The sequence below is a fragment of the Salvia hispanica genome, chromosome 3 (genome assembly GCF_023119035.1).
Source record: "Salvia hispanica cultivar TCC Black 2014 chromosome 3, UniMelb_Shisp_WGS_1.0, whole genome shotgun sequence".
Lineage (NCBI taxonomy): Eukaryota > Viridiplantae > Streptophyta > Magnoliopsida > Lamiales > Lamiaceae > Salvia > Salvia hispanica.
In genome coordinates, this window is record NC_062967.1 from 14,131,835 (window position 1) to 14,151,514 (window position 19,680).

Genomic DNA, 19,680 nt, shown 5'->3' on the forward strand with positions numbered 1-19,680 from the left:
AGCATATACCTATAATTGACATTATTGATGTTTTGTGTTGATGTATTTGTTCAATAGGTATCGTATGGTGTTTGGTCCATTTACCGGGAAAGACAATCATGGGTGTCCTATTGCGTTTGGAGCTGGTTTCGTATCTGGTGAGAATTGTGATGCATTTTCATGGCTTTTCACTGTATTTTTTGAATGCATGGGTGTTGCTCCAAGAATCATAATCACTGACCAAGATTGGGGAATGAGGCTTGCCATTGAGAAGGTATTACCTGGTACAAGGCATCGTTTGTGTATGTGGCATATTATGAGCAAGTTATTTGAGAAGATACCTAAATCAATTTCTGATAGAGAAAAGTTTAGTAAGGAGTTTAAATCTTGTGTTTGGTCAGAGTTGTTAGATCCGGATGAGTTTGATATATTAAGGACTAGTATTGTTGAAAAATATAGTGTAGAAGATCATAAGTGGTTTAAGGATATGTTTTTGATCAGACAGATGTGGATCACAAACTAGATTTGATTGTTGAGGCTGATAAGAGTTGTCGGATGATTAGCATGTCCACATTGGAGAACATCGAGGTCTTCAAAGTTTCTGATGCTAGAAAGAAGATCTTTACAGTTAGACATGAGATAGAGACTGAGTCATATGAATGTGAGTGTAAACTATTTTTAAGGTGTGGTTATCTATGCAGCCACCTTTTTTTCATCCTCAGAAACAAAGATGTCAACAATATTCCAGAGAAATATGTTGGTAACCGTTGGCTTAAAAGTGAATTACTAAAGGCAGTTCATGGTCTCACAATTGATGAAAGTGCGTCTGACAGAGGTATGCAAACTGTTTTCTATACATATTTCAGTTTAAGTTTTAGCATGTGTTGTTTAAGCTGTTGACATATCTTATATAGACTGTTGACATCTTATATATGCTGTTGACATTTTATATGTGCGCAGGTTCTAACAAAGATGACAAACTACAGATTGCTAACAGGTGTCATGGTCGTTACTTTGGTCTATATCAGCGTGCTTTTAGAAATAAAGATCATTTGATTGCTTTGGATAATTTGCTTGCGGGTATTGGTCCTCAAATCTTTAAAGATGACTGTGCTGGATCGTCTTCTCTTGATAAAAATGATTCAATCATGAACATATATGGTATTGTTGTTCCTGAAGAAATAACTGCCCATGCTCCAGATGTGGTTAGTACAAAAGGAGGTGCAAGTGACAAGAAAAGCAGGATTAAGTCAAGCATAGAGAAAGCAATTGAAAAAGCAAATAAACCTCATAGGCGTTGTGGAAAGTGTCACAAAGTTACTGATCATAATGCTAGAAGTTGTGGCAGAAAGGAGACATGATTGTTTTTTTTTTTAATAGTCAGGGTTTTTTTTTTATTTGTTGACATAGACTACAAATTATTGACATTTTCTCATTTGTTGTTTATATCTGATTTTAATCTCTATTGACATCTATTTATGATTCTGTTTTTTTAATTTTAAGATTTGTTTTCTGAGTTGTACACCTTTATACAAAGTGTTGACATTTGGTTATAAGTTGTTGACATTTCAATACAAGTTGGACATGCCTTGCTTTCATGCTCCTTCATGTTTTTAATGTGCACATGTCAACCACTTAAAAATTAAGTCAACTATATATACTGGCCATGTCAACAAGTAATATAATTATGTCAACTATGATGCACATCGTGTCAACGGCACATAACAGTCATGTCAACAACGCTACATATCGTGTCAACTACACGTACAAGTTATGTCAATTATGTTACAAACCATGTTAACTATACGTACTAGCCATGTCAACAACTAATATAATTATGTCAACTATGGTGAACTTCGTGTCAACGGCATATACTAGTCATGTCAACTATGTTTTAAGCCATGTCAACTACACGTACAATCCATGTCAAAAACTATGTAGGTGAAACTGTGAGATCTTTGCACAAAAATAAATTTGTTACCAAATCAATCTTTCTCCAATCGAAATCTTCTATTGTTCTAATCTCCTGTTGAATTCGCGACACAAAGTTGTTCTGGGATTGTAATGGATCCCAATGAGGCTGCCGATTTGTTATATTCATATACTGCATTTAACATTTTTTTGTTAGTGAAATTTGTCATCCAAATAGTTGACACAGAAATTTAGATTACTCACGCATGGGGATGTTGTCAGAAACAGGCGCGGAGGTGACGATTTTGCCCTTTCTCTTTCCTTGTAGTTCAGGTGTGCTGCCCATACATCAATTACACCTGTACTGATTTCTGAATGGGGTTTCAGAGATGAAAACACTCCTTTGCTTGCCCAAACAAAGCCATTAGTGTAGACACATAAATCACTGAAATGAAAGCGTGCAGACAACATTTAAATATCATTCATAAATTATGTCAACTGCATGTAAATATAAAAGGATTGTAGAGATTATTCAAAGAATTAAATTGTGCATACTCTTTTGTTCCTTCAGTTTCTACTATGTAGTAGTACATATCTCTTTCGTCTGGGTTCAGGGTTGTTTTCATATGCACGGCTCGTATTTCAAATGGTGAGCGTAGCACTGGGCTAGGACGCATTTCAGCACGAGTCCGTTTCTCTCTAGCTTCAGCCAGTGGAATCTCAGAGATCGGAACAGGGTTCAGATGCTGTTGTCAGTGAATTTAATGTTAGTTGCAATTACAAATCATGTCAACTATATTACACTAATTGTTTCAATAACTAATATGATTATGTCAACTACACTACATATCATGTCAACTGCACTACATATCGTGTCAATAACCGTGTCAATTACATTTTAACAACTATTACAAGCAATGTAAACAATAATTCATTCATTTTTTTACCTTGTAAACAATCATTCTTCTTTCCGTGTTTTCAGGAGTTTTTTCTTTTTCCTCATGCATCTTCTCTTTCCCTTTATGTTCTTGTATTTGTATGTTGGATTCAGGAGGAGTGTCATCCAGTGTTTCAATACCCTCTCTCATCATATACTCAACAATTGAGCATGCAGCTGCATCCTCCCTGTCTTCCTGAAACTCCATGCTATACCATGTCAATTATATTTTTATCTATGTCAACTATGATATCCACAATGTCAATAACTAATATAAAATCATATAAAAATATTCAAGAGTTTAATATAATCATTATAAACTGTACCTGTTCATTTATGATATCAACAATAACATTTGTTGCCTTGATTGCTTCTTCATTGTTGCTGATTTCAAAGTCAGTACATGCTTTTGATAATAGATGCAAGGCATTTTGTGTTCTTAAGTCTATATCAGCTTCATCTTCTGCTTGAATTTCAAACTCACTTTTCCTGTTCTCAAATCCTATAATTGATGCTTCAATATTGACATGTGCAGGAGATTCATTTGTTGGTGATGTCCTATCAGCTTCATCTTCTGCTTGAATTTCCAACTCACTACTCCTGTTTTCAAATTCTATAAGTGATGATTGATTATTGACTTGTCCAGGAGATTCAGTTGTTGGTGATGCCCTATCAGCTTCAACTTCTTCTTGCATTTCCAACTCAGTTCCACTGTTCTCAGATTCCATAATTGATTCTTGAGTATTGACATGTCCAGCATATTCAGTAGTTGGTGATGCCCTATCAGCTTGAACTTGTACTTGAATTTCCATCTCACTTCCTCTGTTCTCAGATCCTAAAACTGATGCTTGCTTGTTGACATGCTCTGAAGCATTGGCTTCTTGTTGTTGGAGAGATGGGGATGCTGTGTGTGGAGATCCTAATACGGCTGTCATAGGTAAATGTTACTTTCTAAACTGTAGGAGTAATCCAGTGTCAACTAAGAGAAACATATATCAATAAAATGATGTATTAATCTAAATATAGGTTGATTATGTGCTTACTTTATCAAAGAAATCTCCCAATCTGAAAGTTGGAAATTCATTCAAATCTTCAAGTGTTTCGTTTTCTTTTTCAGCATTCCGTATTGAGTCAAATACCGCTTTCCAGTTATGAACAGCAACATTGTCGTCTATATGAAATGACTGGGACAAATGCAGGAAAGTGTCACTCACAGATACAACCGGAGATTTTTGGCTTCCAATTGCGCTTCTAGCAATGTCACAAACAAATCCAAATAAATCATTATTCTTGATCTGTGAAGAAGCTTCTTTGAGGACTCTAACAAGATTGGTCCTTCCATCATTTATCTGATTGATGTATTTTAAAACATTTTTCACCATATCTGATGGGAGTATGTTCTGAGAAGAAGACCCCACTCCACTGTCATCTACATCAACTCTTTGTTCTTCATTCTCTTGCTGCTGCTCTTCATTTCGAATGTATCTCTTCTTTATATTTCCTAAACCAAAAACTCCTGCACTGATCTCTCTATCTTCTCTAGCCTGAAGATGCTCACTTTTCCATCCTTTCATTAATGGAAATGTCCGAGGAACAGGACGCTTGTCTTGTATAACTCTGTCTAAGTAGCAGAGCTGCATATGTTAAAAAATGCATGTCAATTACTATTGTGTCGTGTCAACTAAATACAAAAGCCACTTAAAATAACTAATACAACTTATGTTAATTATAGTACGAGCTATATCAACTACACACACAACCTAATGTAATTATGTTAATAATCAACAATGCAAAATGTAAAACATACCATAAGGAAGGGAAGTGGTCCAGCAAATGCATTCTTCTCTGTGATTGACCAATTTTGTTTTGCAAATTTGAGAACAGATATTACATACGAACACCAATTTACATTTCTCACGTTATCCAGATCATCAATTATCTCTCCAATCTTAGATTTTACCATTCCACATGTTGATTGCTCAATCAATGTTGATTCTAGCAATAACAAAAACATTGTCTTAAACTGCCTTCCTCCTTGAAGATCATTCAACATAACCTTTAAAACATCGTTATGGTTCACACTTTCTTTTTTCGTACCACATTTCTTTGCTATCTTCCTCATGAAAGCTGCATTACTTTTACACTTATCTCTAGAATAAGTAATGTCACCTCTTGGGAATCCATATACAAGCTCCACATCCTCTTCAGTGATATGAATTTGTTTACCATTGTTAAGCTTTATCTTGCACTTATTCTCTTCAAAAAATTTTAATAATACTAATGCTAATCTGCTAGGAATGTAATCAATCTTGAAATGTAGGACACTCTCGAAACCCAACTCCTTCACAGAATTAATCTGTTCCTCATTCAGTCTGCTTATTGCATCAACAAAATACATCGGCTTCCTTTTCACTAGAAGCCTTTGAGATAGATTTTCAGCAATAACAATCTGTTTTCCATCCTCTACACTTTTCTTTTGCTTTTTCTTAACAATCATTAACTCTTTCTGAGATACTGAGGTACTCCTTTTTCGCTTGGATGTTCTTCTGTTTTCTGGTTTAAAATCAAACATAATAAATCTATATCAATTATACAAAGTATCATGACAATAACAAGTGTACTCTGTTGACATCAAGTGTGTGTATATTACTAAAATTATTTCATTAGATATACCAATCACAATTAACAGAATTTCAGGCATTAAGTATGCTCTATCATTAAAAGGTATTTTCCATATATAGTTAGAACAATTATATTATTACTATTATGTCAACAGTTAAAGTTGACATAACCTGTTGATTATCTTATAAAGTTTATGGCAAGTATACTCTGTTTATATAAATATGACTATGTCAACTATTATTTAAACAAGCTTAGAATATGTCAATAGCTATTGACATACTACTACAACCATACATATGTTTTCTACAGCCATCCTAACAGCCATTGAAACAAGCATACCCTATGTCTATAGTTGTTGACATACTACTACAGCCATACATTTGTATGTTTTCTACAGCCATTGAAACAAGCATACCTTATGTCAATAGTTGTTGACATACTACTACAGCCATACATTTTTATGTTTTCTACAGCCACTCTAACAAGCATACAATATGTTAATATTATTATGTCAATACCTATTCAAACAACAATACACTACTGTCAACAGAATATTATTATAGCTATGTCAATAGCTAGTATATAAAATGTCAATAATTTTAAAAATTTAAACAAATCTTAACTGGAAGGTGAAGCTTCTTCTCTTCCTTTTTTTACAGCAGCATTTTTCTTTGCAATCTGTTCCGATTCTACCATCGCAAATCAACAAAAAAATTTAGCAAGTATCGAATTCATAAAAAACGAAATCGAGATGTTTTTTAAAACACCAAAATCAAAGCAATATACTTAAAATTTGAATCAATTTCTTAACCTGAAGAAGTAGCTTCATGCGTCGCCGATTTTGACTGCTGTTCCTCAGCTTCAATCGATTTTTCAACCGATTCTTTCCGATTTTCCTCTTCGTTCGTCATTTAGATCAGCGAGATTTTCAATGTTTTCGGTTTGAATTTTGAAAATCAGCAAGTTTTTGCAGATTTTGAAGGATTCGAATTGTATGAAGATCAGCGAGATTTGAGATTTTTGACGAGAGATTTTAGAGAAATTTTAAGAAACTGGTTTGAAATCAGTTTGGATGTTTCACGCTTTTTTTATTTATGAAATTACAATTTTACCCCCTTGTTGACATAATATTGTATTTGTTGACATTTTGTTTAGCTTGTGGATTAGTGGCCCATATTGCATCTCATTTCTCAATTTAGCTAAATAATCTCAACCTAACAAGACCCTATATATATGTATGTATTAATGTATGTTTATTAAGTACTGTATTTAATTATACTAAAAAACTAAAGCCCTAAATTGAAAATTGAAACATACGACTTCTGTGAATCCGCCGCTCTCCTCTCTCCCTAACCCCTCCACCAATCCGTTCGTCGCCTGTCGCGGTGTCGCCCCTCCTCCATCGGCCAGCTCCGGCGACCTCCCTCCAAGCCTGTCGCCCCTCCAGCTCCAGCCCAACTCAGAAGGCTTTGTCTCACGCACCACGTCATCGCCCTTCCATAGCTTCACGTCTCCACAGCTCCGACGCCCTTTATTGTGTAATGTGGATTGCATATTTGTATTTGTTAGTTGATGTCTTGATGGATTATGGATATTATCAATGTAATGGTTTGAAATTGTTAAAATTTTATGTTCTGTTTTTTTTTTCTTTCCTGATTTTAGGTGTAGATTATTCGGTTTTTCGGTTTTAGGTTTGTTGGTTTTTCGGTTTTTCATTTAATTTCGGTTTTTCGGTTTAATTCGATTTTTAAGTTCGGTTTTTCGGATTTCGGGTTTTCGGTTTTCGGTTTCGGTTCGGTTTTGAATTTAGCCTAAATTCGGTTTTTCGGGTTCGGTTCGGTTTGGGCGAAAAACCGAACCGAAACCCGAATGCACACCCCTAGTTACCGATGATAGGCATGTATTGTATTGAAAGGTTGTTTGTGCATTTGTTGACGTAAAAACAATATATCAACATTTACGAAATTGAAATTGAAATTAAAATTAGTACTCACTTATTCCCAACTAAGTTGAGTCAAAAATTTTGAGCACGGAAATTAATAAATTATGTTGAAAAATAGGATAGATGGATAAAGTAAAAAGAGAGTAAAATATGTGATGAAATAAAGTAAGAGTGAATTGATGTTTTGTTTTTTGTCAAAAAAGAAAATGATTCAATTTATTACTATTAGATTAGTACTTTCCAATTTATATATAAACAAAATCTTTTATGAGTATTATAAATATATATTTTGAAAAAATATAAAGTTTGATTAGTATTATAAAATTTGAATTTATTTTCGATTATGGCGAGATTCAATCTTAACATACTTGTGATCATGAGTCAACACTTGCAAGACGCTATGATGGCACCAAATTTCAGGGAGCTCAACGTGAAGGAAGGTTTCGGCCGCTTGGGCACCAAATTTCACGGAGCTAAACCCTTCAACTACTCTGATCTCTCTCTTGACTCTCATACTTTTACAAATTATGATCCTTTAGGCATTGTTGTTCGTTGTAAAGCTAGCCACTGAACCCCGTGTTAGGAAACTCGTGCCCTCCATCATCAAAGAGCACAAACTCAAGAGCCGCAACATCAATGGTGTTTATGATGGTTCCGATTTTGTTGATGTTTTGCTCTTTGAATGTGGTAAAAGAGAATCCCAATAAAGATGACGCGATCATCGTTTTGTAGGAAATGATATTCAACGTAACACAGTACACGTGGTGTGTCCAACAAATCAGAATTTAAAGTTTTGGAATCTAAATAATTGATTAAACAAATCAATTTCAACCTAATTCTCCTAACTAATTAATTAATTAAACCTCAAATTCAAAAATTACTTCACTTTTCAACCCACTGTAAAATTTCAATCCCTAAGCAGATAAGGCTGCACTCCACATACATACACATATTCAGCTCATCTTCAACAGATATCAAATCATTTCCGAATCGCTGCATCAATCTCTCCAATGATGTCCTCCAACTTTCTTCCTCAGGTAAATTTCCCCTTCTCTGCATTCATTGCCTTCCAAAACTCAATAATAAACGCTTTTCAATATATGTACATGCGCAGACGTTGTTCACGGTCCCCAGATGTTCGGCGCAATGCCAGCCGAGGAAATTGGCGCTTTCAGCACTCTCTTTGCGGCGCCCCGGATTGGTTGTAGCGCGGCCTTTTGGATTTAATTTCGCGGAGAAGGATAAAAAGTTGTCTTTTTTGGTGAGGGCTGAAACCAATCCTGAAGCAGAAGCGGTAGTGGAAGAGAGCCAGGAAAATGTGGATATTGTGGAGTCTGAAGAGGCTGAGGTTGAGAAGCCGCCTTTCAAACCTAGGATAAAGCTCGGCGACATAATGGGGGTACTTTTCACTTTTCTCAATTCATCAGCGTTGCTTAATTCCTCGTTTAGCTTTGATTCTAGGATAAGGCCAGAGAAAAAATATGTACAAAATTTTGCTGGTTTTCAGTAATTTTGATTCTGGAGATGAAGGAAACTTTGGATTAGGTTGAGTCATGAACAGATGGCATCCTCATTTAATATTTTACAATATCATGTGGAGAGTATGCAGAGTTTCTCCATGAGTAGATTAGGTAGGTTAAATTGGGGCATTGTGGAGAGTATGCACAGTTTCGTGCCAATTAAGCCCAAGGTATAGAAAAGGCCCTAACATGAAGCAATTGATGAATTTTTATTCTACTTTACACTAATCCTTGATAAATGTGATTTTTGTTCCGAATTCTGTTGTTGCAAACTAACTATAACCAGTGGAAGTGTAAAAGTTGTGTAGTATTTTGTATTGGTTCAGAAACTTGGCACTAGTGTAGCACAATTGGTCTGAAAACTGTTTTGGAATCCAATAAATGATGCACTGTTTGAAATACTAAACTGTAGACTCATTTTATAGTACTCCTTAGTTAACGTTCTAAGTATATTCTACACAGCTCTTGTATCAAATAGTTTTGCATTCCTGTGAACATTTTAGAAGCAGAATAGGACTTTACTTATTGGTGTGTAAGAATTCCGCATTTGCTTGTTACAACCAGATACTAAACAAAAAGGCAATTGAAGCGTCAGACAGTGAAAGGCCTATCCCAGATCTTCGCACAGGAGATATCGTGGAAATCAAGCTGGTAAGTTGTCCATGGAATATACTATAATCATCTCTAATGTTATTGTTACTTGCCAAATTTTGTCAAGTTTTAAAAGCAAGAACATCTATTTGTTTGCAGGAAGTTCCAGAAAACAGACGAAGATTGTCTATATACAAAGGTATAGTTATATCGAAGCAAAATGCTGGCATCCACACAACAATTCGCATTCGACGTATTATTGCCGGTGTTGGAGTTGAGATTGTGTTCCCAGTGTAAGTACACTTATCATCTTGTTTTTGTTTTAATCTACTGATTTTGTTTCTTATTGTATGAGAATAAACTAATAATTGCAACAAGACTTGTTTGCAGAGATCTATTTAAACTTTTAACAGTGACAGGGTAGTTAGGAAACCAAGAAAATATCAGAAAGTCTGAACTTGGTCAATTATCCAGACCTCTCTGTTAATACTAAATGTCTTGAATAATTCAACTTTAGTTGGGTTTCAGCCAATGGAAACTTCAGTTTGGTTTTATCTTGGTCATCATTTCTGTTCGTTTCTCCAGTGCCTCTGGTGTTTTCTACTATATCCTGTTACTTTTGTTTATTTAATAAAAAACATTGACCTCACCATCTGATAGATAGCTTGAAAAACACCACAATTTTCTCTTCAAAACACAAGCTCTAGAGGACTGACTTGTGATTGCACCTGTATGCTTTACTATGTTTTGTTAAGAAACACTTAAGATAGATGAACTCCTTGTTTTTAGTTAAATGTCACATTATCTTGTCATTCACTTCACCAAGTCCATCTCATTAGATGTTTCTTGTCATGGATAAAAGCCCAAAACTGTTTTCGTGAGGATGAAGCAATGGATGTAACTATAATTGGATGGAAATGTATAGTTAAATGTTAAAATACGTTTAAACTGACTTAAAAGTATGGTACCAGTCATTAGGTGATATGTTATGCTGGTGCAGGAGCAGAAACTTTGTGCTTGTTTTCTCTTCAATTAAATATTCTCAGAGTAATTTTGGTGTTAGTAATGAATTGAAGTGAAACACAATAATTTTTGGTGCGAGAAGAATAGTAGAGTGCAGCTTTAATGTTCCCAAGTTGCTGTAGCTCCAATTTGGGGAGTAAGTATTGGTTCTTCCACTCCTAAATTTGCATTGAGAATTATCAGAAATAAGTACTCAATATTTGTTGCTCTTGATAAAATTTAACTAAGTACGATTTTCTTTGGGTAATCCTCATCAATTTAAAAACTTTGTTCCAAATAGAATAGTCACTATATTGGGGATTCAAAGGATTCTGTTCTCAGTACTTGTATGAAGTCTTGCAACAGGATAAGAAAAGTAGCGAGAATAAATAGACTTGTCCCTGAATATGATTTACAATTGTGAGATTTAGCAGAGACTCAAGTAATTATCTTTACTATTGAAGAGGAGAATGTAAGGAGCAGTAAAAATGGTTAAAGAAAGGGAGTGTTACTTAGTAGGTACAACTACAAGGACTACAATCCAGTTTACATTACCTTTATACCTCTATTACAATGGTTAGATAGGTATGTTTGGTTATAATCAGCATGTCTGTAAGATGAGAGCCTTGTGCATTGGTCTCAAATGAATATCTGAACCTTGGAGATGTGGAATGGATTATGAATTAGGGTTTCTGGGCCTCAATATGTGTTTTTCATATGCTCATTTTGCAAACGTGAACTTCATTCTATAAATAAATTTCCGTCAGCATATGCCAATTCATTGGCAAGTATATTCAACTTATCTTGCATTGGAATATTTTTTGTCTAGTTTTGTCACTACAGCATTGATTATACCTGTGTTAGGTAGTATTATTCTTGTAGTTCTTGACTGGCTGTTGCTAATATCAAACTTTATAGGTTCGATTAGCAAACATGTTCATTTGAGATTGACCTGCATTTTGTGCTGGAGCAACTGCTGATTGTTAGACTAGTACACAGTTATATTGTATCTGAAAGCAATTCGTAAAGAAGTTGATTTGTGTTGCATGGTATTGTAACTTGGACAGATATTCACCGAACATCAAAGAGATAAAAGTACTCAAGCACCGGAAGGTGAGGAGGGCGAGGCTCTACTATTTGCGCGACAAACTTCCAAGGCTCTCCACCTTCAAGTAGGAAAGAGCATCTGTTGATCAGCACCAACCTTAGATCTGTATTCCGTGTATCTCTACAGCCACAAAGCAAAGCATGTAGCTTCTCTGGTAAGTCTGTAGCTTTTTGTGTACGAGCTAGCTTCAGTTAAACTGGTTTTGAGTTTTGGTTGGATGTGCATTCCTTTGTATAAATGAATGATATTTTTGTTCAACTTACTTTAATTTATGGGCAGGACCAATTAATAGCATAGATAGGTTCCTTTCTGTTCCTTATCATAATTAATGTCTGCCCACTTGAATTGGTCCTCAACCACATTAGCTCACACAAATGGATCACCATTTGAATAATTTTAGCTTCATTACTGAATAATAATATGGTCTGACCGAGTCACATAAATAATAGCACTCCAAGGTTACAATAAATTTTATATATGTAGAAAACTAATGAATATATAATCCGGCTGCGCTGCGATAGAGACAAAGAGCGATGACTCGGATACAAGAACAACTATCCACTATAGGAAAATATTTAATCCCAAAACCTTGGATAGATAAGACCAAACAGACTTTACAGCCGCCGGAATGGAACTCCACTCCACCTATTATAGTAACATTAAATAGGTGAATATTTTTTTATCCACTATCAATTAAGTATATACATGAATATTAATCTAGATATAAGTATTATGTAGTGTTTATTGTCTAATACTTCTTCTCTATATTTTGGATTGTTCATAAAAATAACCATCTAGTACTAGCACTATTTTTGACAAGTTTATTTCTTTATAATATTAGCTTTATTTTTTAGTAATAATAATTCAATCATTTTGTATCCTCTCATTTTACTAATTTTACAATAACACTCGTATCATTCAGTATTAAGACTATTAATAGTGGACGATATGTTTTCATATCTTAAATTAAAATTAATAGTGAATTAGATTAGAGATATGGAGTAGACACTATCTTTAATTATGATCAGAATTGAATCGATGATTTTAAACCAGAACTGTCTTTTATACTTTAATTCAAAATTGGAATACTATGATTCGGTTTCTATTTAAAAATTTTGAACTGCCATTTTGTCGCAAAACTCAGAAAGACACAAAAAAAAAGTTAGGAATAAAGATTTTATTTGAAAAACCCGTTCAAAAACCGGCGGATTTGACATACCTAGATTATAAGTATATGGGATAAGATTAGTACGACACTTACGGTTGAAATAGGTAACTTCCATGAAGCAAAAAGCCAAATCCGATAGAGACATACACAGCAAATAGTTAAGACAAATTGTTTAAAGACACAGCAACTACAAAATATGATGATATTTATAACTTAAGTAACACCTACTCTGCTACTCATAGATAGAGAAAGTGAGAAAGAGAGATGAATTCGAAGCTCCGGAGTCTGTGGAACCACCCGGCGGGGCCGAAGACGATCCACTTCTGGGCGCCGACGTTCAAGTGGGGGCTGAGCATCGCCAACGTGTCGGACTTCTCGAAGCCCCCCGAGACGCTGTCGTACCCGCAGCAGACGGTGATCGCCATCTCGGGGGTCATCTGGTCGCGCTACTGCTTCGTCATCAAGCCGTGGAATCTCAACCTCTTCGGCGTCAACTCCGCCATGGCTTGCACCGGTCTCTATCAGCTCTCCCGCAAGCTCCGCCACGACTACTCCTCCGTCGACCAATGATCACCGGTCACTTTTACTTTACTATTCCACTTTCTTTCATTTTCTGTAAAATTAAATCAACGCCTTAAATTAGATTTTAATTAACCTACATGAATTATACTAAATCATCGTAACTTAGTTTAATACTCTCTCTGTCTAAAAATAAATTGACAATTGCATGAGTTTTTACGTGTAATTGGTAAAGTAGAAATATGGAGAAAAAAATGTGGTGAAAGTAATGTTAGTGAATTGTGAGGTCCATCTTCAGAATGACTTAGTACGATTAGTATTAGTTAAAATTTTCTATTTCAATTAGATTAATTTTGATGAACCGTCCAAAACGACAATACTTTTTATGGAAGGACAGAGTATAATGACGAATTTCTTGGAATATAAAAATGGTTGGGTTTGGGAAAATGAAATTAAGAGGTGCGGTGAATTATTGATGAATGGCGACACTGAACAAATCAGAAGGGTTGCCCATGCCATGGGATTTTCTATTTTGTTTGATATTAATATTCTTATATTTGATGTGACAGTTTTTATCTTTTTATTAAAAAAATTCAAAGCCAATTTCGATTTGTTTGATTTGAAATCCAACATCAGCATATGCGGTCCGCAAACAACAACCACCGTCAGATGATTTAGTCACAATTTATCGTCTAACAAATAGAAGTGATTATTTGCTGACATTAGTCGATATAATCATATAATATTATTTTATTTAAGGAGGTTTAACCCTCTTCGACGTGGCGTGAATTCATCTCTATTTGGTCTAATTTGAATAGCTTGAGCGTTTTTGTGGGTGTGTGACTGACTTTCTTTTCGCCGAATTTGCGACGTGGAATCTTTGACTGCCTACCAAATTAAATTAGAGGAATATTCAAAATAGTGTACAAAAACCACAAAAATCGAAAGTTCACGAATTTTCCGTTAATTATATAATTCATGTATTCCAACTTATATGAAGTAAGAAAATAAAATAAAAAAGAATACGCAATAATTTTTGCTACAGGAAAATTTAAATTAATTAATTTGGAATATCTTAAGAATATACAAATCAATTACTATTATAATTTATAAATATCTCATCTATTATACATAGCCACATAGGACCACACATGACATTGAATTTCTCACCTAACTCCATTTATTTCTGACACAAGACTTTAAGTTTAATCACTAGCAGTGGCAGAGCGTTTTTATGATTTAATGGAAAAAAGATGGGACGAGGATAATATGGACCCACGCACACAAAAAAAAACCCGAGCAAAATTCTTTAAATAGATTTTTTTTATTAATGAATTAAAAATGTAAAAAGAAGTTAATGCATTCATCACTTTTAAGTGTAGCCTATTATTTACAAATTCCCGCGTTTAAAATAAATTCACAAATTCATCAAATTAAACAATTTACGGAATTAAAATTTCACTACGGATATGGGAAAAATACGAGCTGTATATATAGATTAAAAAAAATAAAAATAAAAAAAAATAAAAAAATGGGAAGTCCGCGCGTCGCCGCAATGGCAGATGTCTGCACGCCCTTCCCGCGAAGGCCGCGCCCTTCCCGTGTCCGCACGGGACATCCGTATCCGCCCTCCGTCGCCCTAATGCTGGACTTCCCGCACGCCCTTCCCCGAAGGCTCTCCGAAGTCCGCCGGGACATCCGGCGTTGAGGATGCTTTAAAGACTGTTTTTCAGTTTGTAGTGGTGTCTTGTTGACATATTCATGTAGGGATCGGTATTGTTTTTTAACATTAATTTTCACTTAATTATTATACAATTACTTTTTCTCTCTTAAATATATAAAATTTGTTAGTTTAAATTATTTTTATGAAAAATATATCAAATTAAATGTACTCTATTTTGTTACATATTAATAGCTTAACCAATTAGGCATTCAACAATTGAGGGGTGGGACAAGAATATAGGCAATGTGCAAATCATTCAAATGGATCCTCTGTAAATAAAATACTATAATCATATAAAAATTTTAATGTAACGTAGCCATCATAATGGAAAAAATTGTAAGATGTTGTATGAGTTATATCCATAGAGTCATTCTAATGCTTATAGCACTCTAATTTAAAATCAAGACCAAATCTCTACCTTTAGATTTAAAATGAGTGGATGAGATTAAATCTTACGAATCTCAATAAATAGTGGACAAAATATCAACAAAAGGGTAATATCGTCATTATGTTATTATATGATAATTTTCGAGAATGTTTTTTTATATCAACATAGTGTATTACAAATATCAACAATATGACATAAGAATATCAACACTAGTACAAGAAAATATCAACACATATTTATTGAGATTTTTACATGGTTTTATTGAGACTTTTTGATGTATTTGTTGATAAAAATCTGGTTATCAACATTTACGAAAACTAAAATAAAAATATCAAATTTCATCATCCGAATGTCGTCGGAACATATGCAATTGAGATTTCGTTGGAATCCTTATAATATTATCTTTAATTTGATATATTTTTTGCGAAAAAATAATTTAAATTGAGAGAGTTACGTAAATTTAAAGTTTTAAGATGATTTTAGTGAGAGGGAATTGACATTAATACCCTCTAATATTATTTATTAATTTTCTTAATTAAAAATATAATTCACGTGGCATTATTTCAACCACTAGATTTTCTAATCTAATGGCTAAGATTTAGTCTTAGTTTGGTTATACTAATTAGTTAGCAATTGATCACTCCCCTATATCGATATTCTTATAACATAAAATATGTCGTGTTTTTCTATCAAGTGTCTTGACTTATAGCATGAGATTCATTACATATATGATAATAGATATATGATAATAGAGTGGTGTTAATCTGCTAACTAAATTACAATAATAACTAATAACTTTTCAATTTTGTGTATTAAAATTATCAACATAAAGACATAATTATATCAATACAACACGTAAATTTAAATATAACACATTGATCACACACCTATGATAATATGAATTCTCAATATCAACTTAGAGAATAACTAATGAGAAACCTCGAGATGAAGCATTGTAAATAATTATAACACATTAATTACCAAAACCTTATTATCAAATTTAAGTCAAGTAATAAAGTTTAACATGAAATCTTCAGTAATCATGCTCTGTTCAAATAACTGTTTCATAAACAATGGTCAAAACCCAAGGTAAATAACAACATTTCATTACACCATCAAACATACAGCTCGAAATGCAGCCTCCCGTAGCGAATCAAGCCTTAACGCAGCAGTTAAAGTAGCTGAAGATGCTTCGCCTCGCCTGCACCACAACAATGTCAGCAACATCACAAACCACTACTCTGAAGAAAAAATACTAATGCCAATGAGGCACCAATGTTGCTCAACAAGAAGTGACACTTCTTATGAATTAAACAATACGTTCGACATTGCTTTCTGCATCACATGGCTTATTCATTCATCCATAGCAAGTGTACACCAGTAGATTCTATTGGACCAGACATAATGCAATTATTTCCAACATAAGTACGAAATCAAGGGACCCGTCCCAATCCTATTCGACCTACACGACTCCGATGCTATATGACACCACCACCACATGCCTTCAAAATCTTGAATCATTTGTGGACCTTAAGCAAAAGATATACACAACTTTTCCCAAAAAAACAATTCATTCAAATCAGACGTTGGTTGATAGCGCATATCTTTTTCGACTCTTCTAAATACACATCATCTGATACTTAAGTGGACCATTAACACAGGTATACTATATGAACAGAAGTGTACTGTTGGGGAGTTGTTCTGATGATAGTCGCGATGATCATTAGGAGCTACGGTGGTGTCTCGTGTGGTTGAAGGGATGAGTTCGTCCTCGTTCCCAAGACTAGCCCTTGAAGGGTCCCTCTTGTTTTGCTTCCTCATCTCTCTTATTTTCGAGAAATCCATAGAATAGTCGGGTAACGGTCCCTTTTGGTCCCAGTCCCCAAACTGTGGGACGGATAGCCATGGCGCATTCCTCTACACAATCCCCAAAAGCTCGTGATTAGGAAACAATCAAAATCCAGCCTTTTTCAATATTATGCCAAATTTCATGCTCATCAATCTCAACCTAATTGCATCTACAATATATTATTGTTGATTTTGCAAATGAAATTAGTGACTCAGGTCATACGACTCATACGATATAATCAAAAGGGTTAGTCATATACCCAAAGACGAAGAAAAGAAGAATCGGTCCATTGCCAATAGCTGTCCAAAAGCATATGCAGATCAACATCTGATTTGAATATTGAAGCCACATAATGACTACTCAGATACAGTTGTTAATCTCTATAATTGACTCATTCATGCCTTTCTTAAGCATGTGCTTCTGAATTGAATGGTGACAGTTAGACAGATCAAAAAATAAAGTTTTTTCCTTTTTTGCAGAAAGCATCTTCCATTATTTCAATGAAGACAAATCAAAATGGCAGAGAAGCATAACAGTAACATTCACAACTAAGACTGGACTTTCTATCCCAACATAAAAAATAGCTAAAAAATAATAAACAACAACATCCATAATTCTGACTTCATCAAGAATATTACTCCCAAAGAAAATTCAACAATTTGATTTTCATCATTTCATCTAGAAAAAAACCAAGTCTTTACAAAGAATTTCAACAATTAAGACAGAACAAGAATTAAAATAATAGTTGTGCATGCAACAACTGTAAAACAACAATCAGATAATTACAAACAAGGAAAAATTAAATGAAATCAGAAAATCTGAGTTCCAATTCAGATTCTTTCAAACATCAAACACAGATTACACACAATCATACGCTTAGAAACATTGAAAACACCATGAATTTGTTTTAATACAACAAAAAAGCACTTGATACGGAAAAAAGAAACGATTTTTATCACTGAAAATCCGAGAATCAACATACCTCCTTGCGATCTTCCATCAGATAAAACTAAAAATCTTGGGATTTTCTTGAATTAAACGAACACCCTTTTTTGCCACCCAAAATCTTGTAAAAAGCAGTTCCACAAAAAAAAGATAGCTTTTTGGGTAATATAATTACGACTGGAAAACAGAGCAAGCGATGAAAAATTCAAGAAATCGAAAAAAGGGCCCAAGATTAAGCGGAATTGTGGTGGGCAGAAGAGAAAGCAATCACAGGTTTTAAGACAGATGGCTTTACACACGTCTGCCCTTTTAATACAACTATGATGTGTGACTGTGTGAAAATCTAATTAAATACGGAGCATTATAATATAAGATCATCAAAAGTAGTTATTAAAATTAAATTGTGTTTTTAATTACAATATCGCCCCTGGGATTTAACACGGTTTGGCTAACCATAGCAACGTTACTTTTTCTAGTTTTTACATTGCTTAGCTGTGAGGGTCTCTTTAGATGTTTAGAATTGTCTAATGGCTGGGCTTGCGCAGCTGGCCCAGGCCCGTATCGAACCGGACAGGCTGAGGTCGGGCTTCACCCAAGCTCGTGATTGAAGCGGGTTGTACTTTGCCGGATTTCATTTGATAAATTTGGACCTTCCAGATAATTTTCGACACAATATGAACACTCACGAAATTAATCAGTTTGTGCACTTATCTGGTTGACCTGATAAAAATTTGGTAATTTCGAATTAAGTTTGTGTTGGGTAGAGTTTGATTCGGGTAACCCATTAAATTTTATTATCTATGTTTGTGTAAATCAGATTTAAATTGTGTAAATTTGGTTTATATCAAGTAAGTCATGTTTAAAGACAAGTATAATCATCTGAATCATGTCTAATCATGTAATATTATATTATATTTTAATCATTAAATATTTGTACCATTCCATGTCAACATTGATTTCTAATTGCAACTAATGTTCTATCCAGAGCATATTCCTTATAGACCTTGCTAGACAGATCATAAGCTTTGAAATAAAATAAGTTCTGATGCATCCAAAGAGGAAGTTTCACATCCACATAAAAAATCCTACCATAATAGAAACAACCCACGATGATATAACCAACAAAAATCACAGAGGGAGTAAACTAGTTAGGAGTATATATTTGGATGGATGAACTTACAAAGCTATCGAGTACCTGACGGTTGTATCTGAGAAATGCTTGGTGGGGATGGGCGGACCCAAAGTGTAGGGGGAGGGGCTTAAGCCCTCAATAAAATATTCTTTTAAACTTTTTTCTATTAATTTTTTAAAAAATTTTTAGTCAAGTTTAGTGGAGTATAAGTTATAGTGTAAAAGTTCTACAAATTATCTAAATTACTCAAAAATATACATCAAAATAAAATTTAGAAATCTCAGCCCCTATGAATGATTATTTATGTGACCGCCCCTGTTGGTGGGTAAAACCTTGCTCAATGT

The 19,680-nt window shown here is 34.3% G+C and overlaps 3 protein-coding genes across 4 annotated transcripts; 2 read left to right on the forward strand and 1 right to left on the reverse strand.

Moving 5' to 3' along the window:
- Positions 1-8,292: 8,292 nt before the first annotated feature.
- On the forward strand, positions 8,293-11,906 carry LOC125216990 (50S ribosomal protein L19-2, chloroplastic-like). The gene is made up of 5 exons (XM_048118792.1): positions 8,293-8,428; positions 8,506-8,790; positions 9,476-9,562; positions 9,662-9,795; positions 11,572-11,906. Exons 1-5 carry the CDS (start codon positions 8,402-8,404, stop codon positions 11,678-11,680), a joined length of 642 nt encoding a protein of 213 aa, XP_047974749.1. The 5' UTR covers positions 8,293-8,401; the 3' UTR covers positions 11,681-11,906.
- A 1,008-nt stretch (positions 11,907-12,914) lies between these two features.
- Positions 12,915-13,511, forward strand: LOC125211810 (mitochondrial pyruvate carrier 4-like). Its single transcript, XM_048111745.1, has one exon. It carries the CDS (start codon positions 13,045-13,047, stop codon positions 13,348-13,350), a length of 306 nt encoding a protein of 101 aa, XP_047967702.1. The 5' UTR covers positions 12,915-13,044; the 3' UTR covers positions 13,351-13,511.
- A 2,876-nt stretch (positions 13,512-16,387) lies between these two features.
- LOC125210505 lies at positions 16,388-18,531 on the reverse strand. Of its 2 annotated transcripts, XM_048110053.1 has the most exons (4): positions 18,242-18,531; positions 17,519-17,586; positions 17,097-17,327; positions 16,388-16,611 (listed from the first exon to the last, which is right to left on the reverse strand). In XM_048110053.1, the coding sequence occupies exons 2-4, from the start codon at positions 17,570-17,572 to the stop codon at positions 16,564-16,566; spliced, it is 333 nt and encodes a 110-aa protein (XP_047966010.1). In that variant the 5' UTR covers positions 17,573-17,586; positions 18,242-18,531; the 3' UTR covers positions 16,388-16,563. The 2 variants fall into 2 exon arrangements, with proteins under 2 accessions (XP_047966010.1, XP_047966011.1); XM_048110054.1 differs by lacking the exon at positions 17,519-17,586 and having other exon boundaries at positions 18,242-18,525.
- Positions 18,532-19,680: the final 1,149 nt, after the last annotated feature.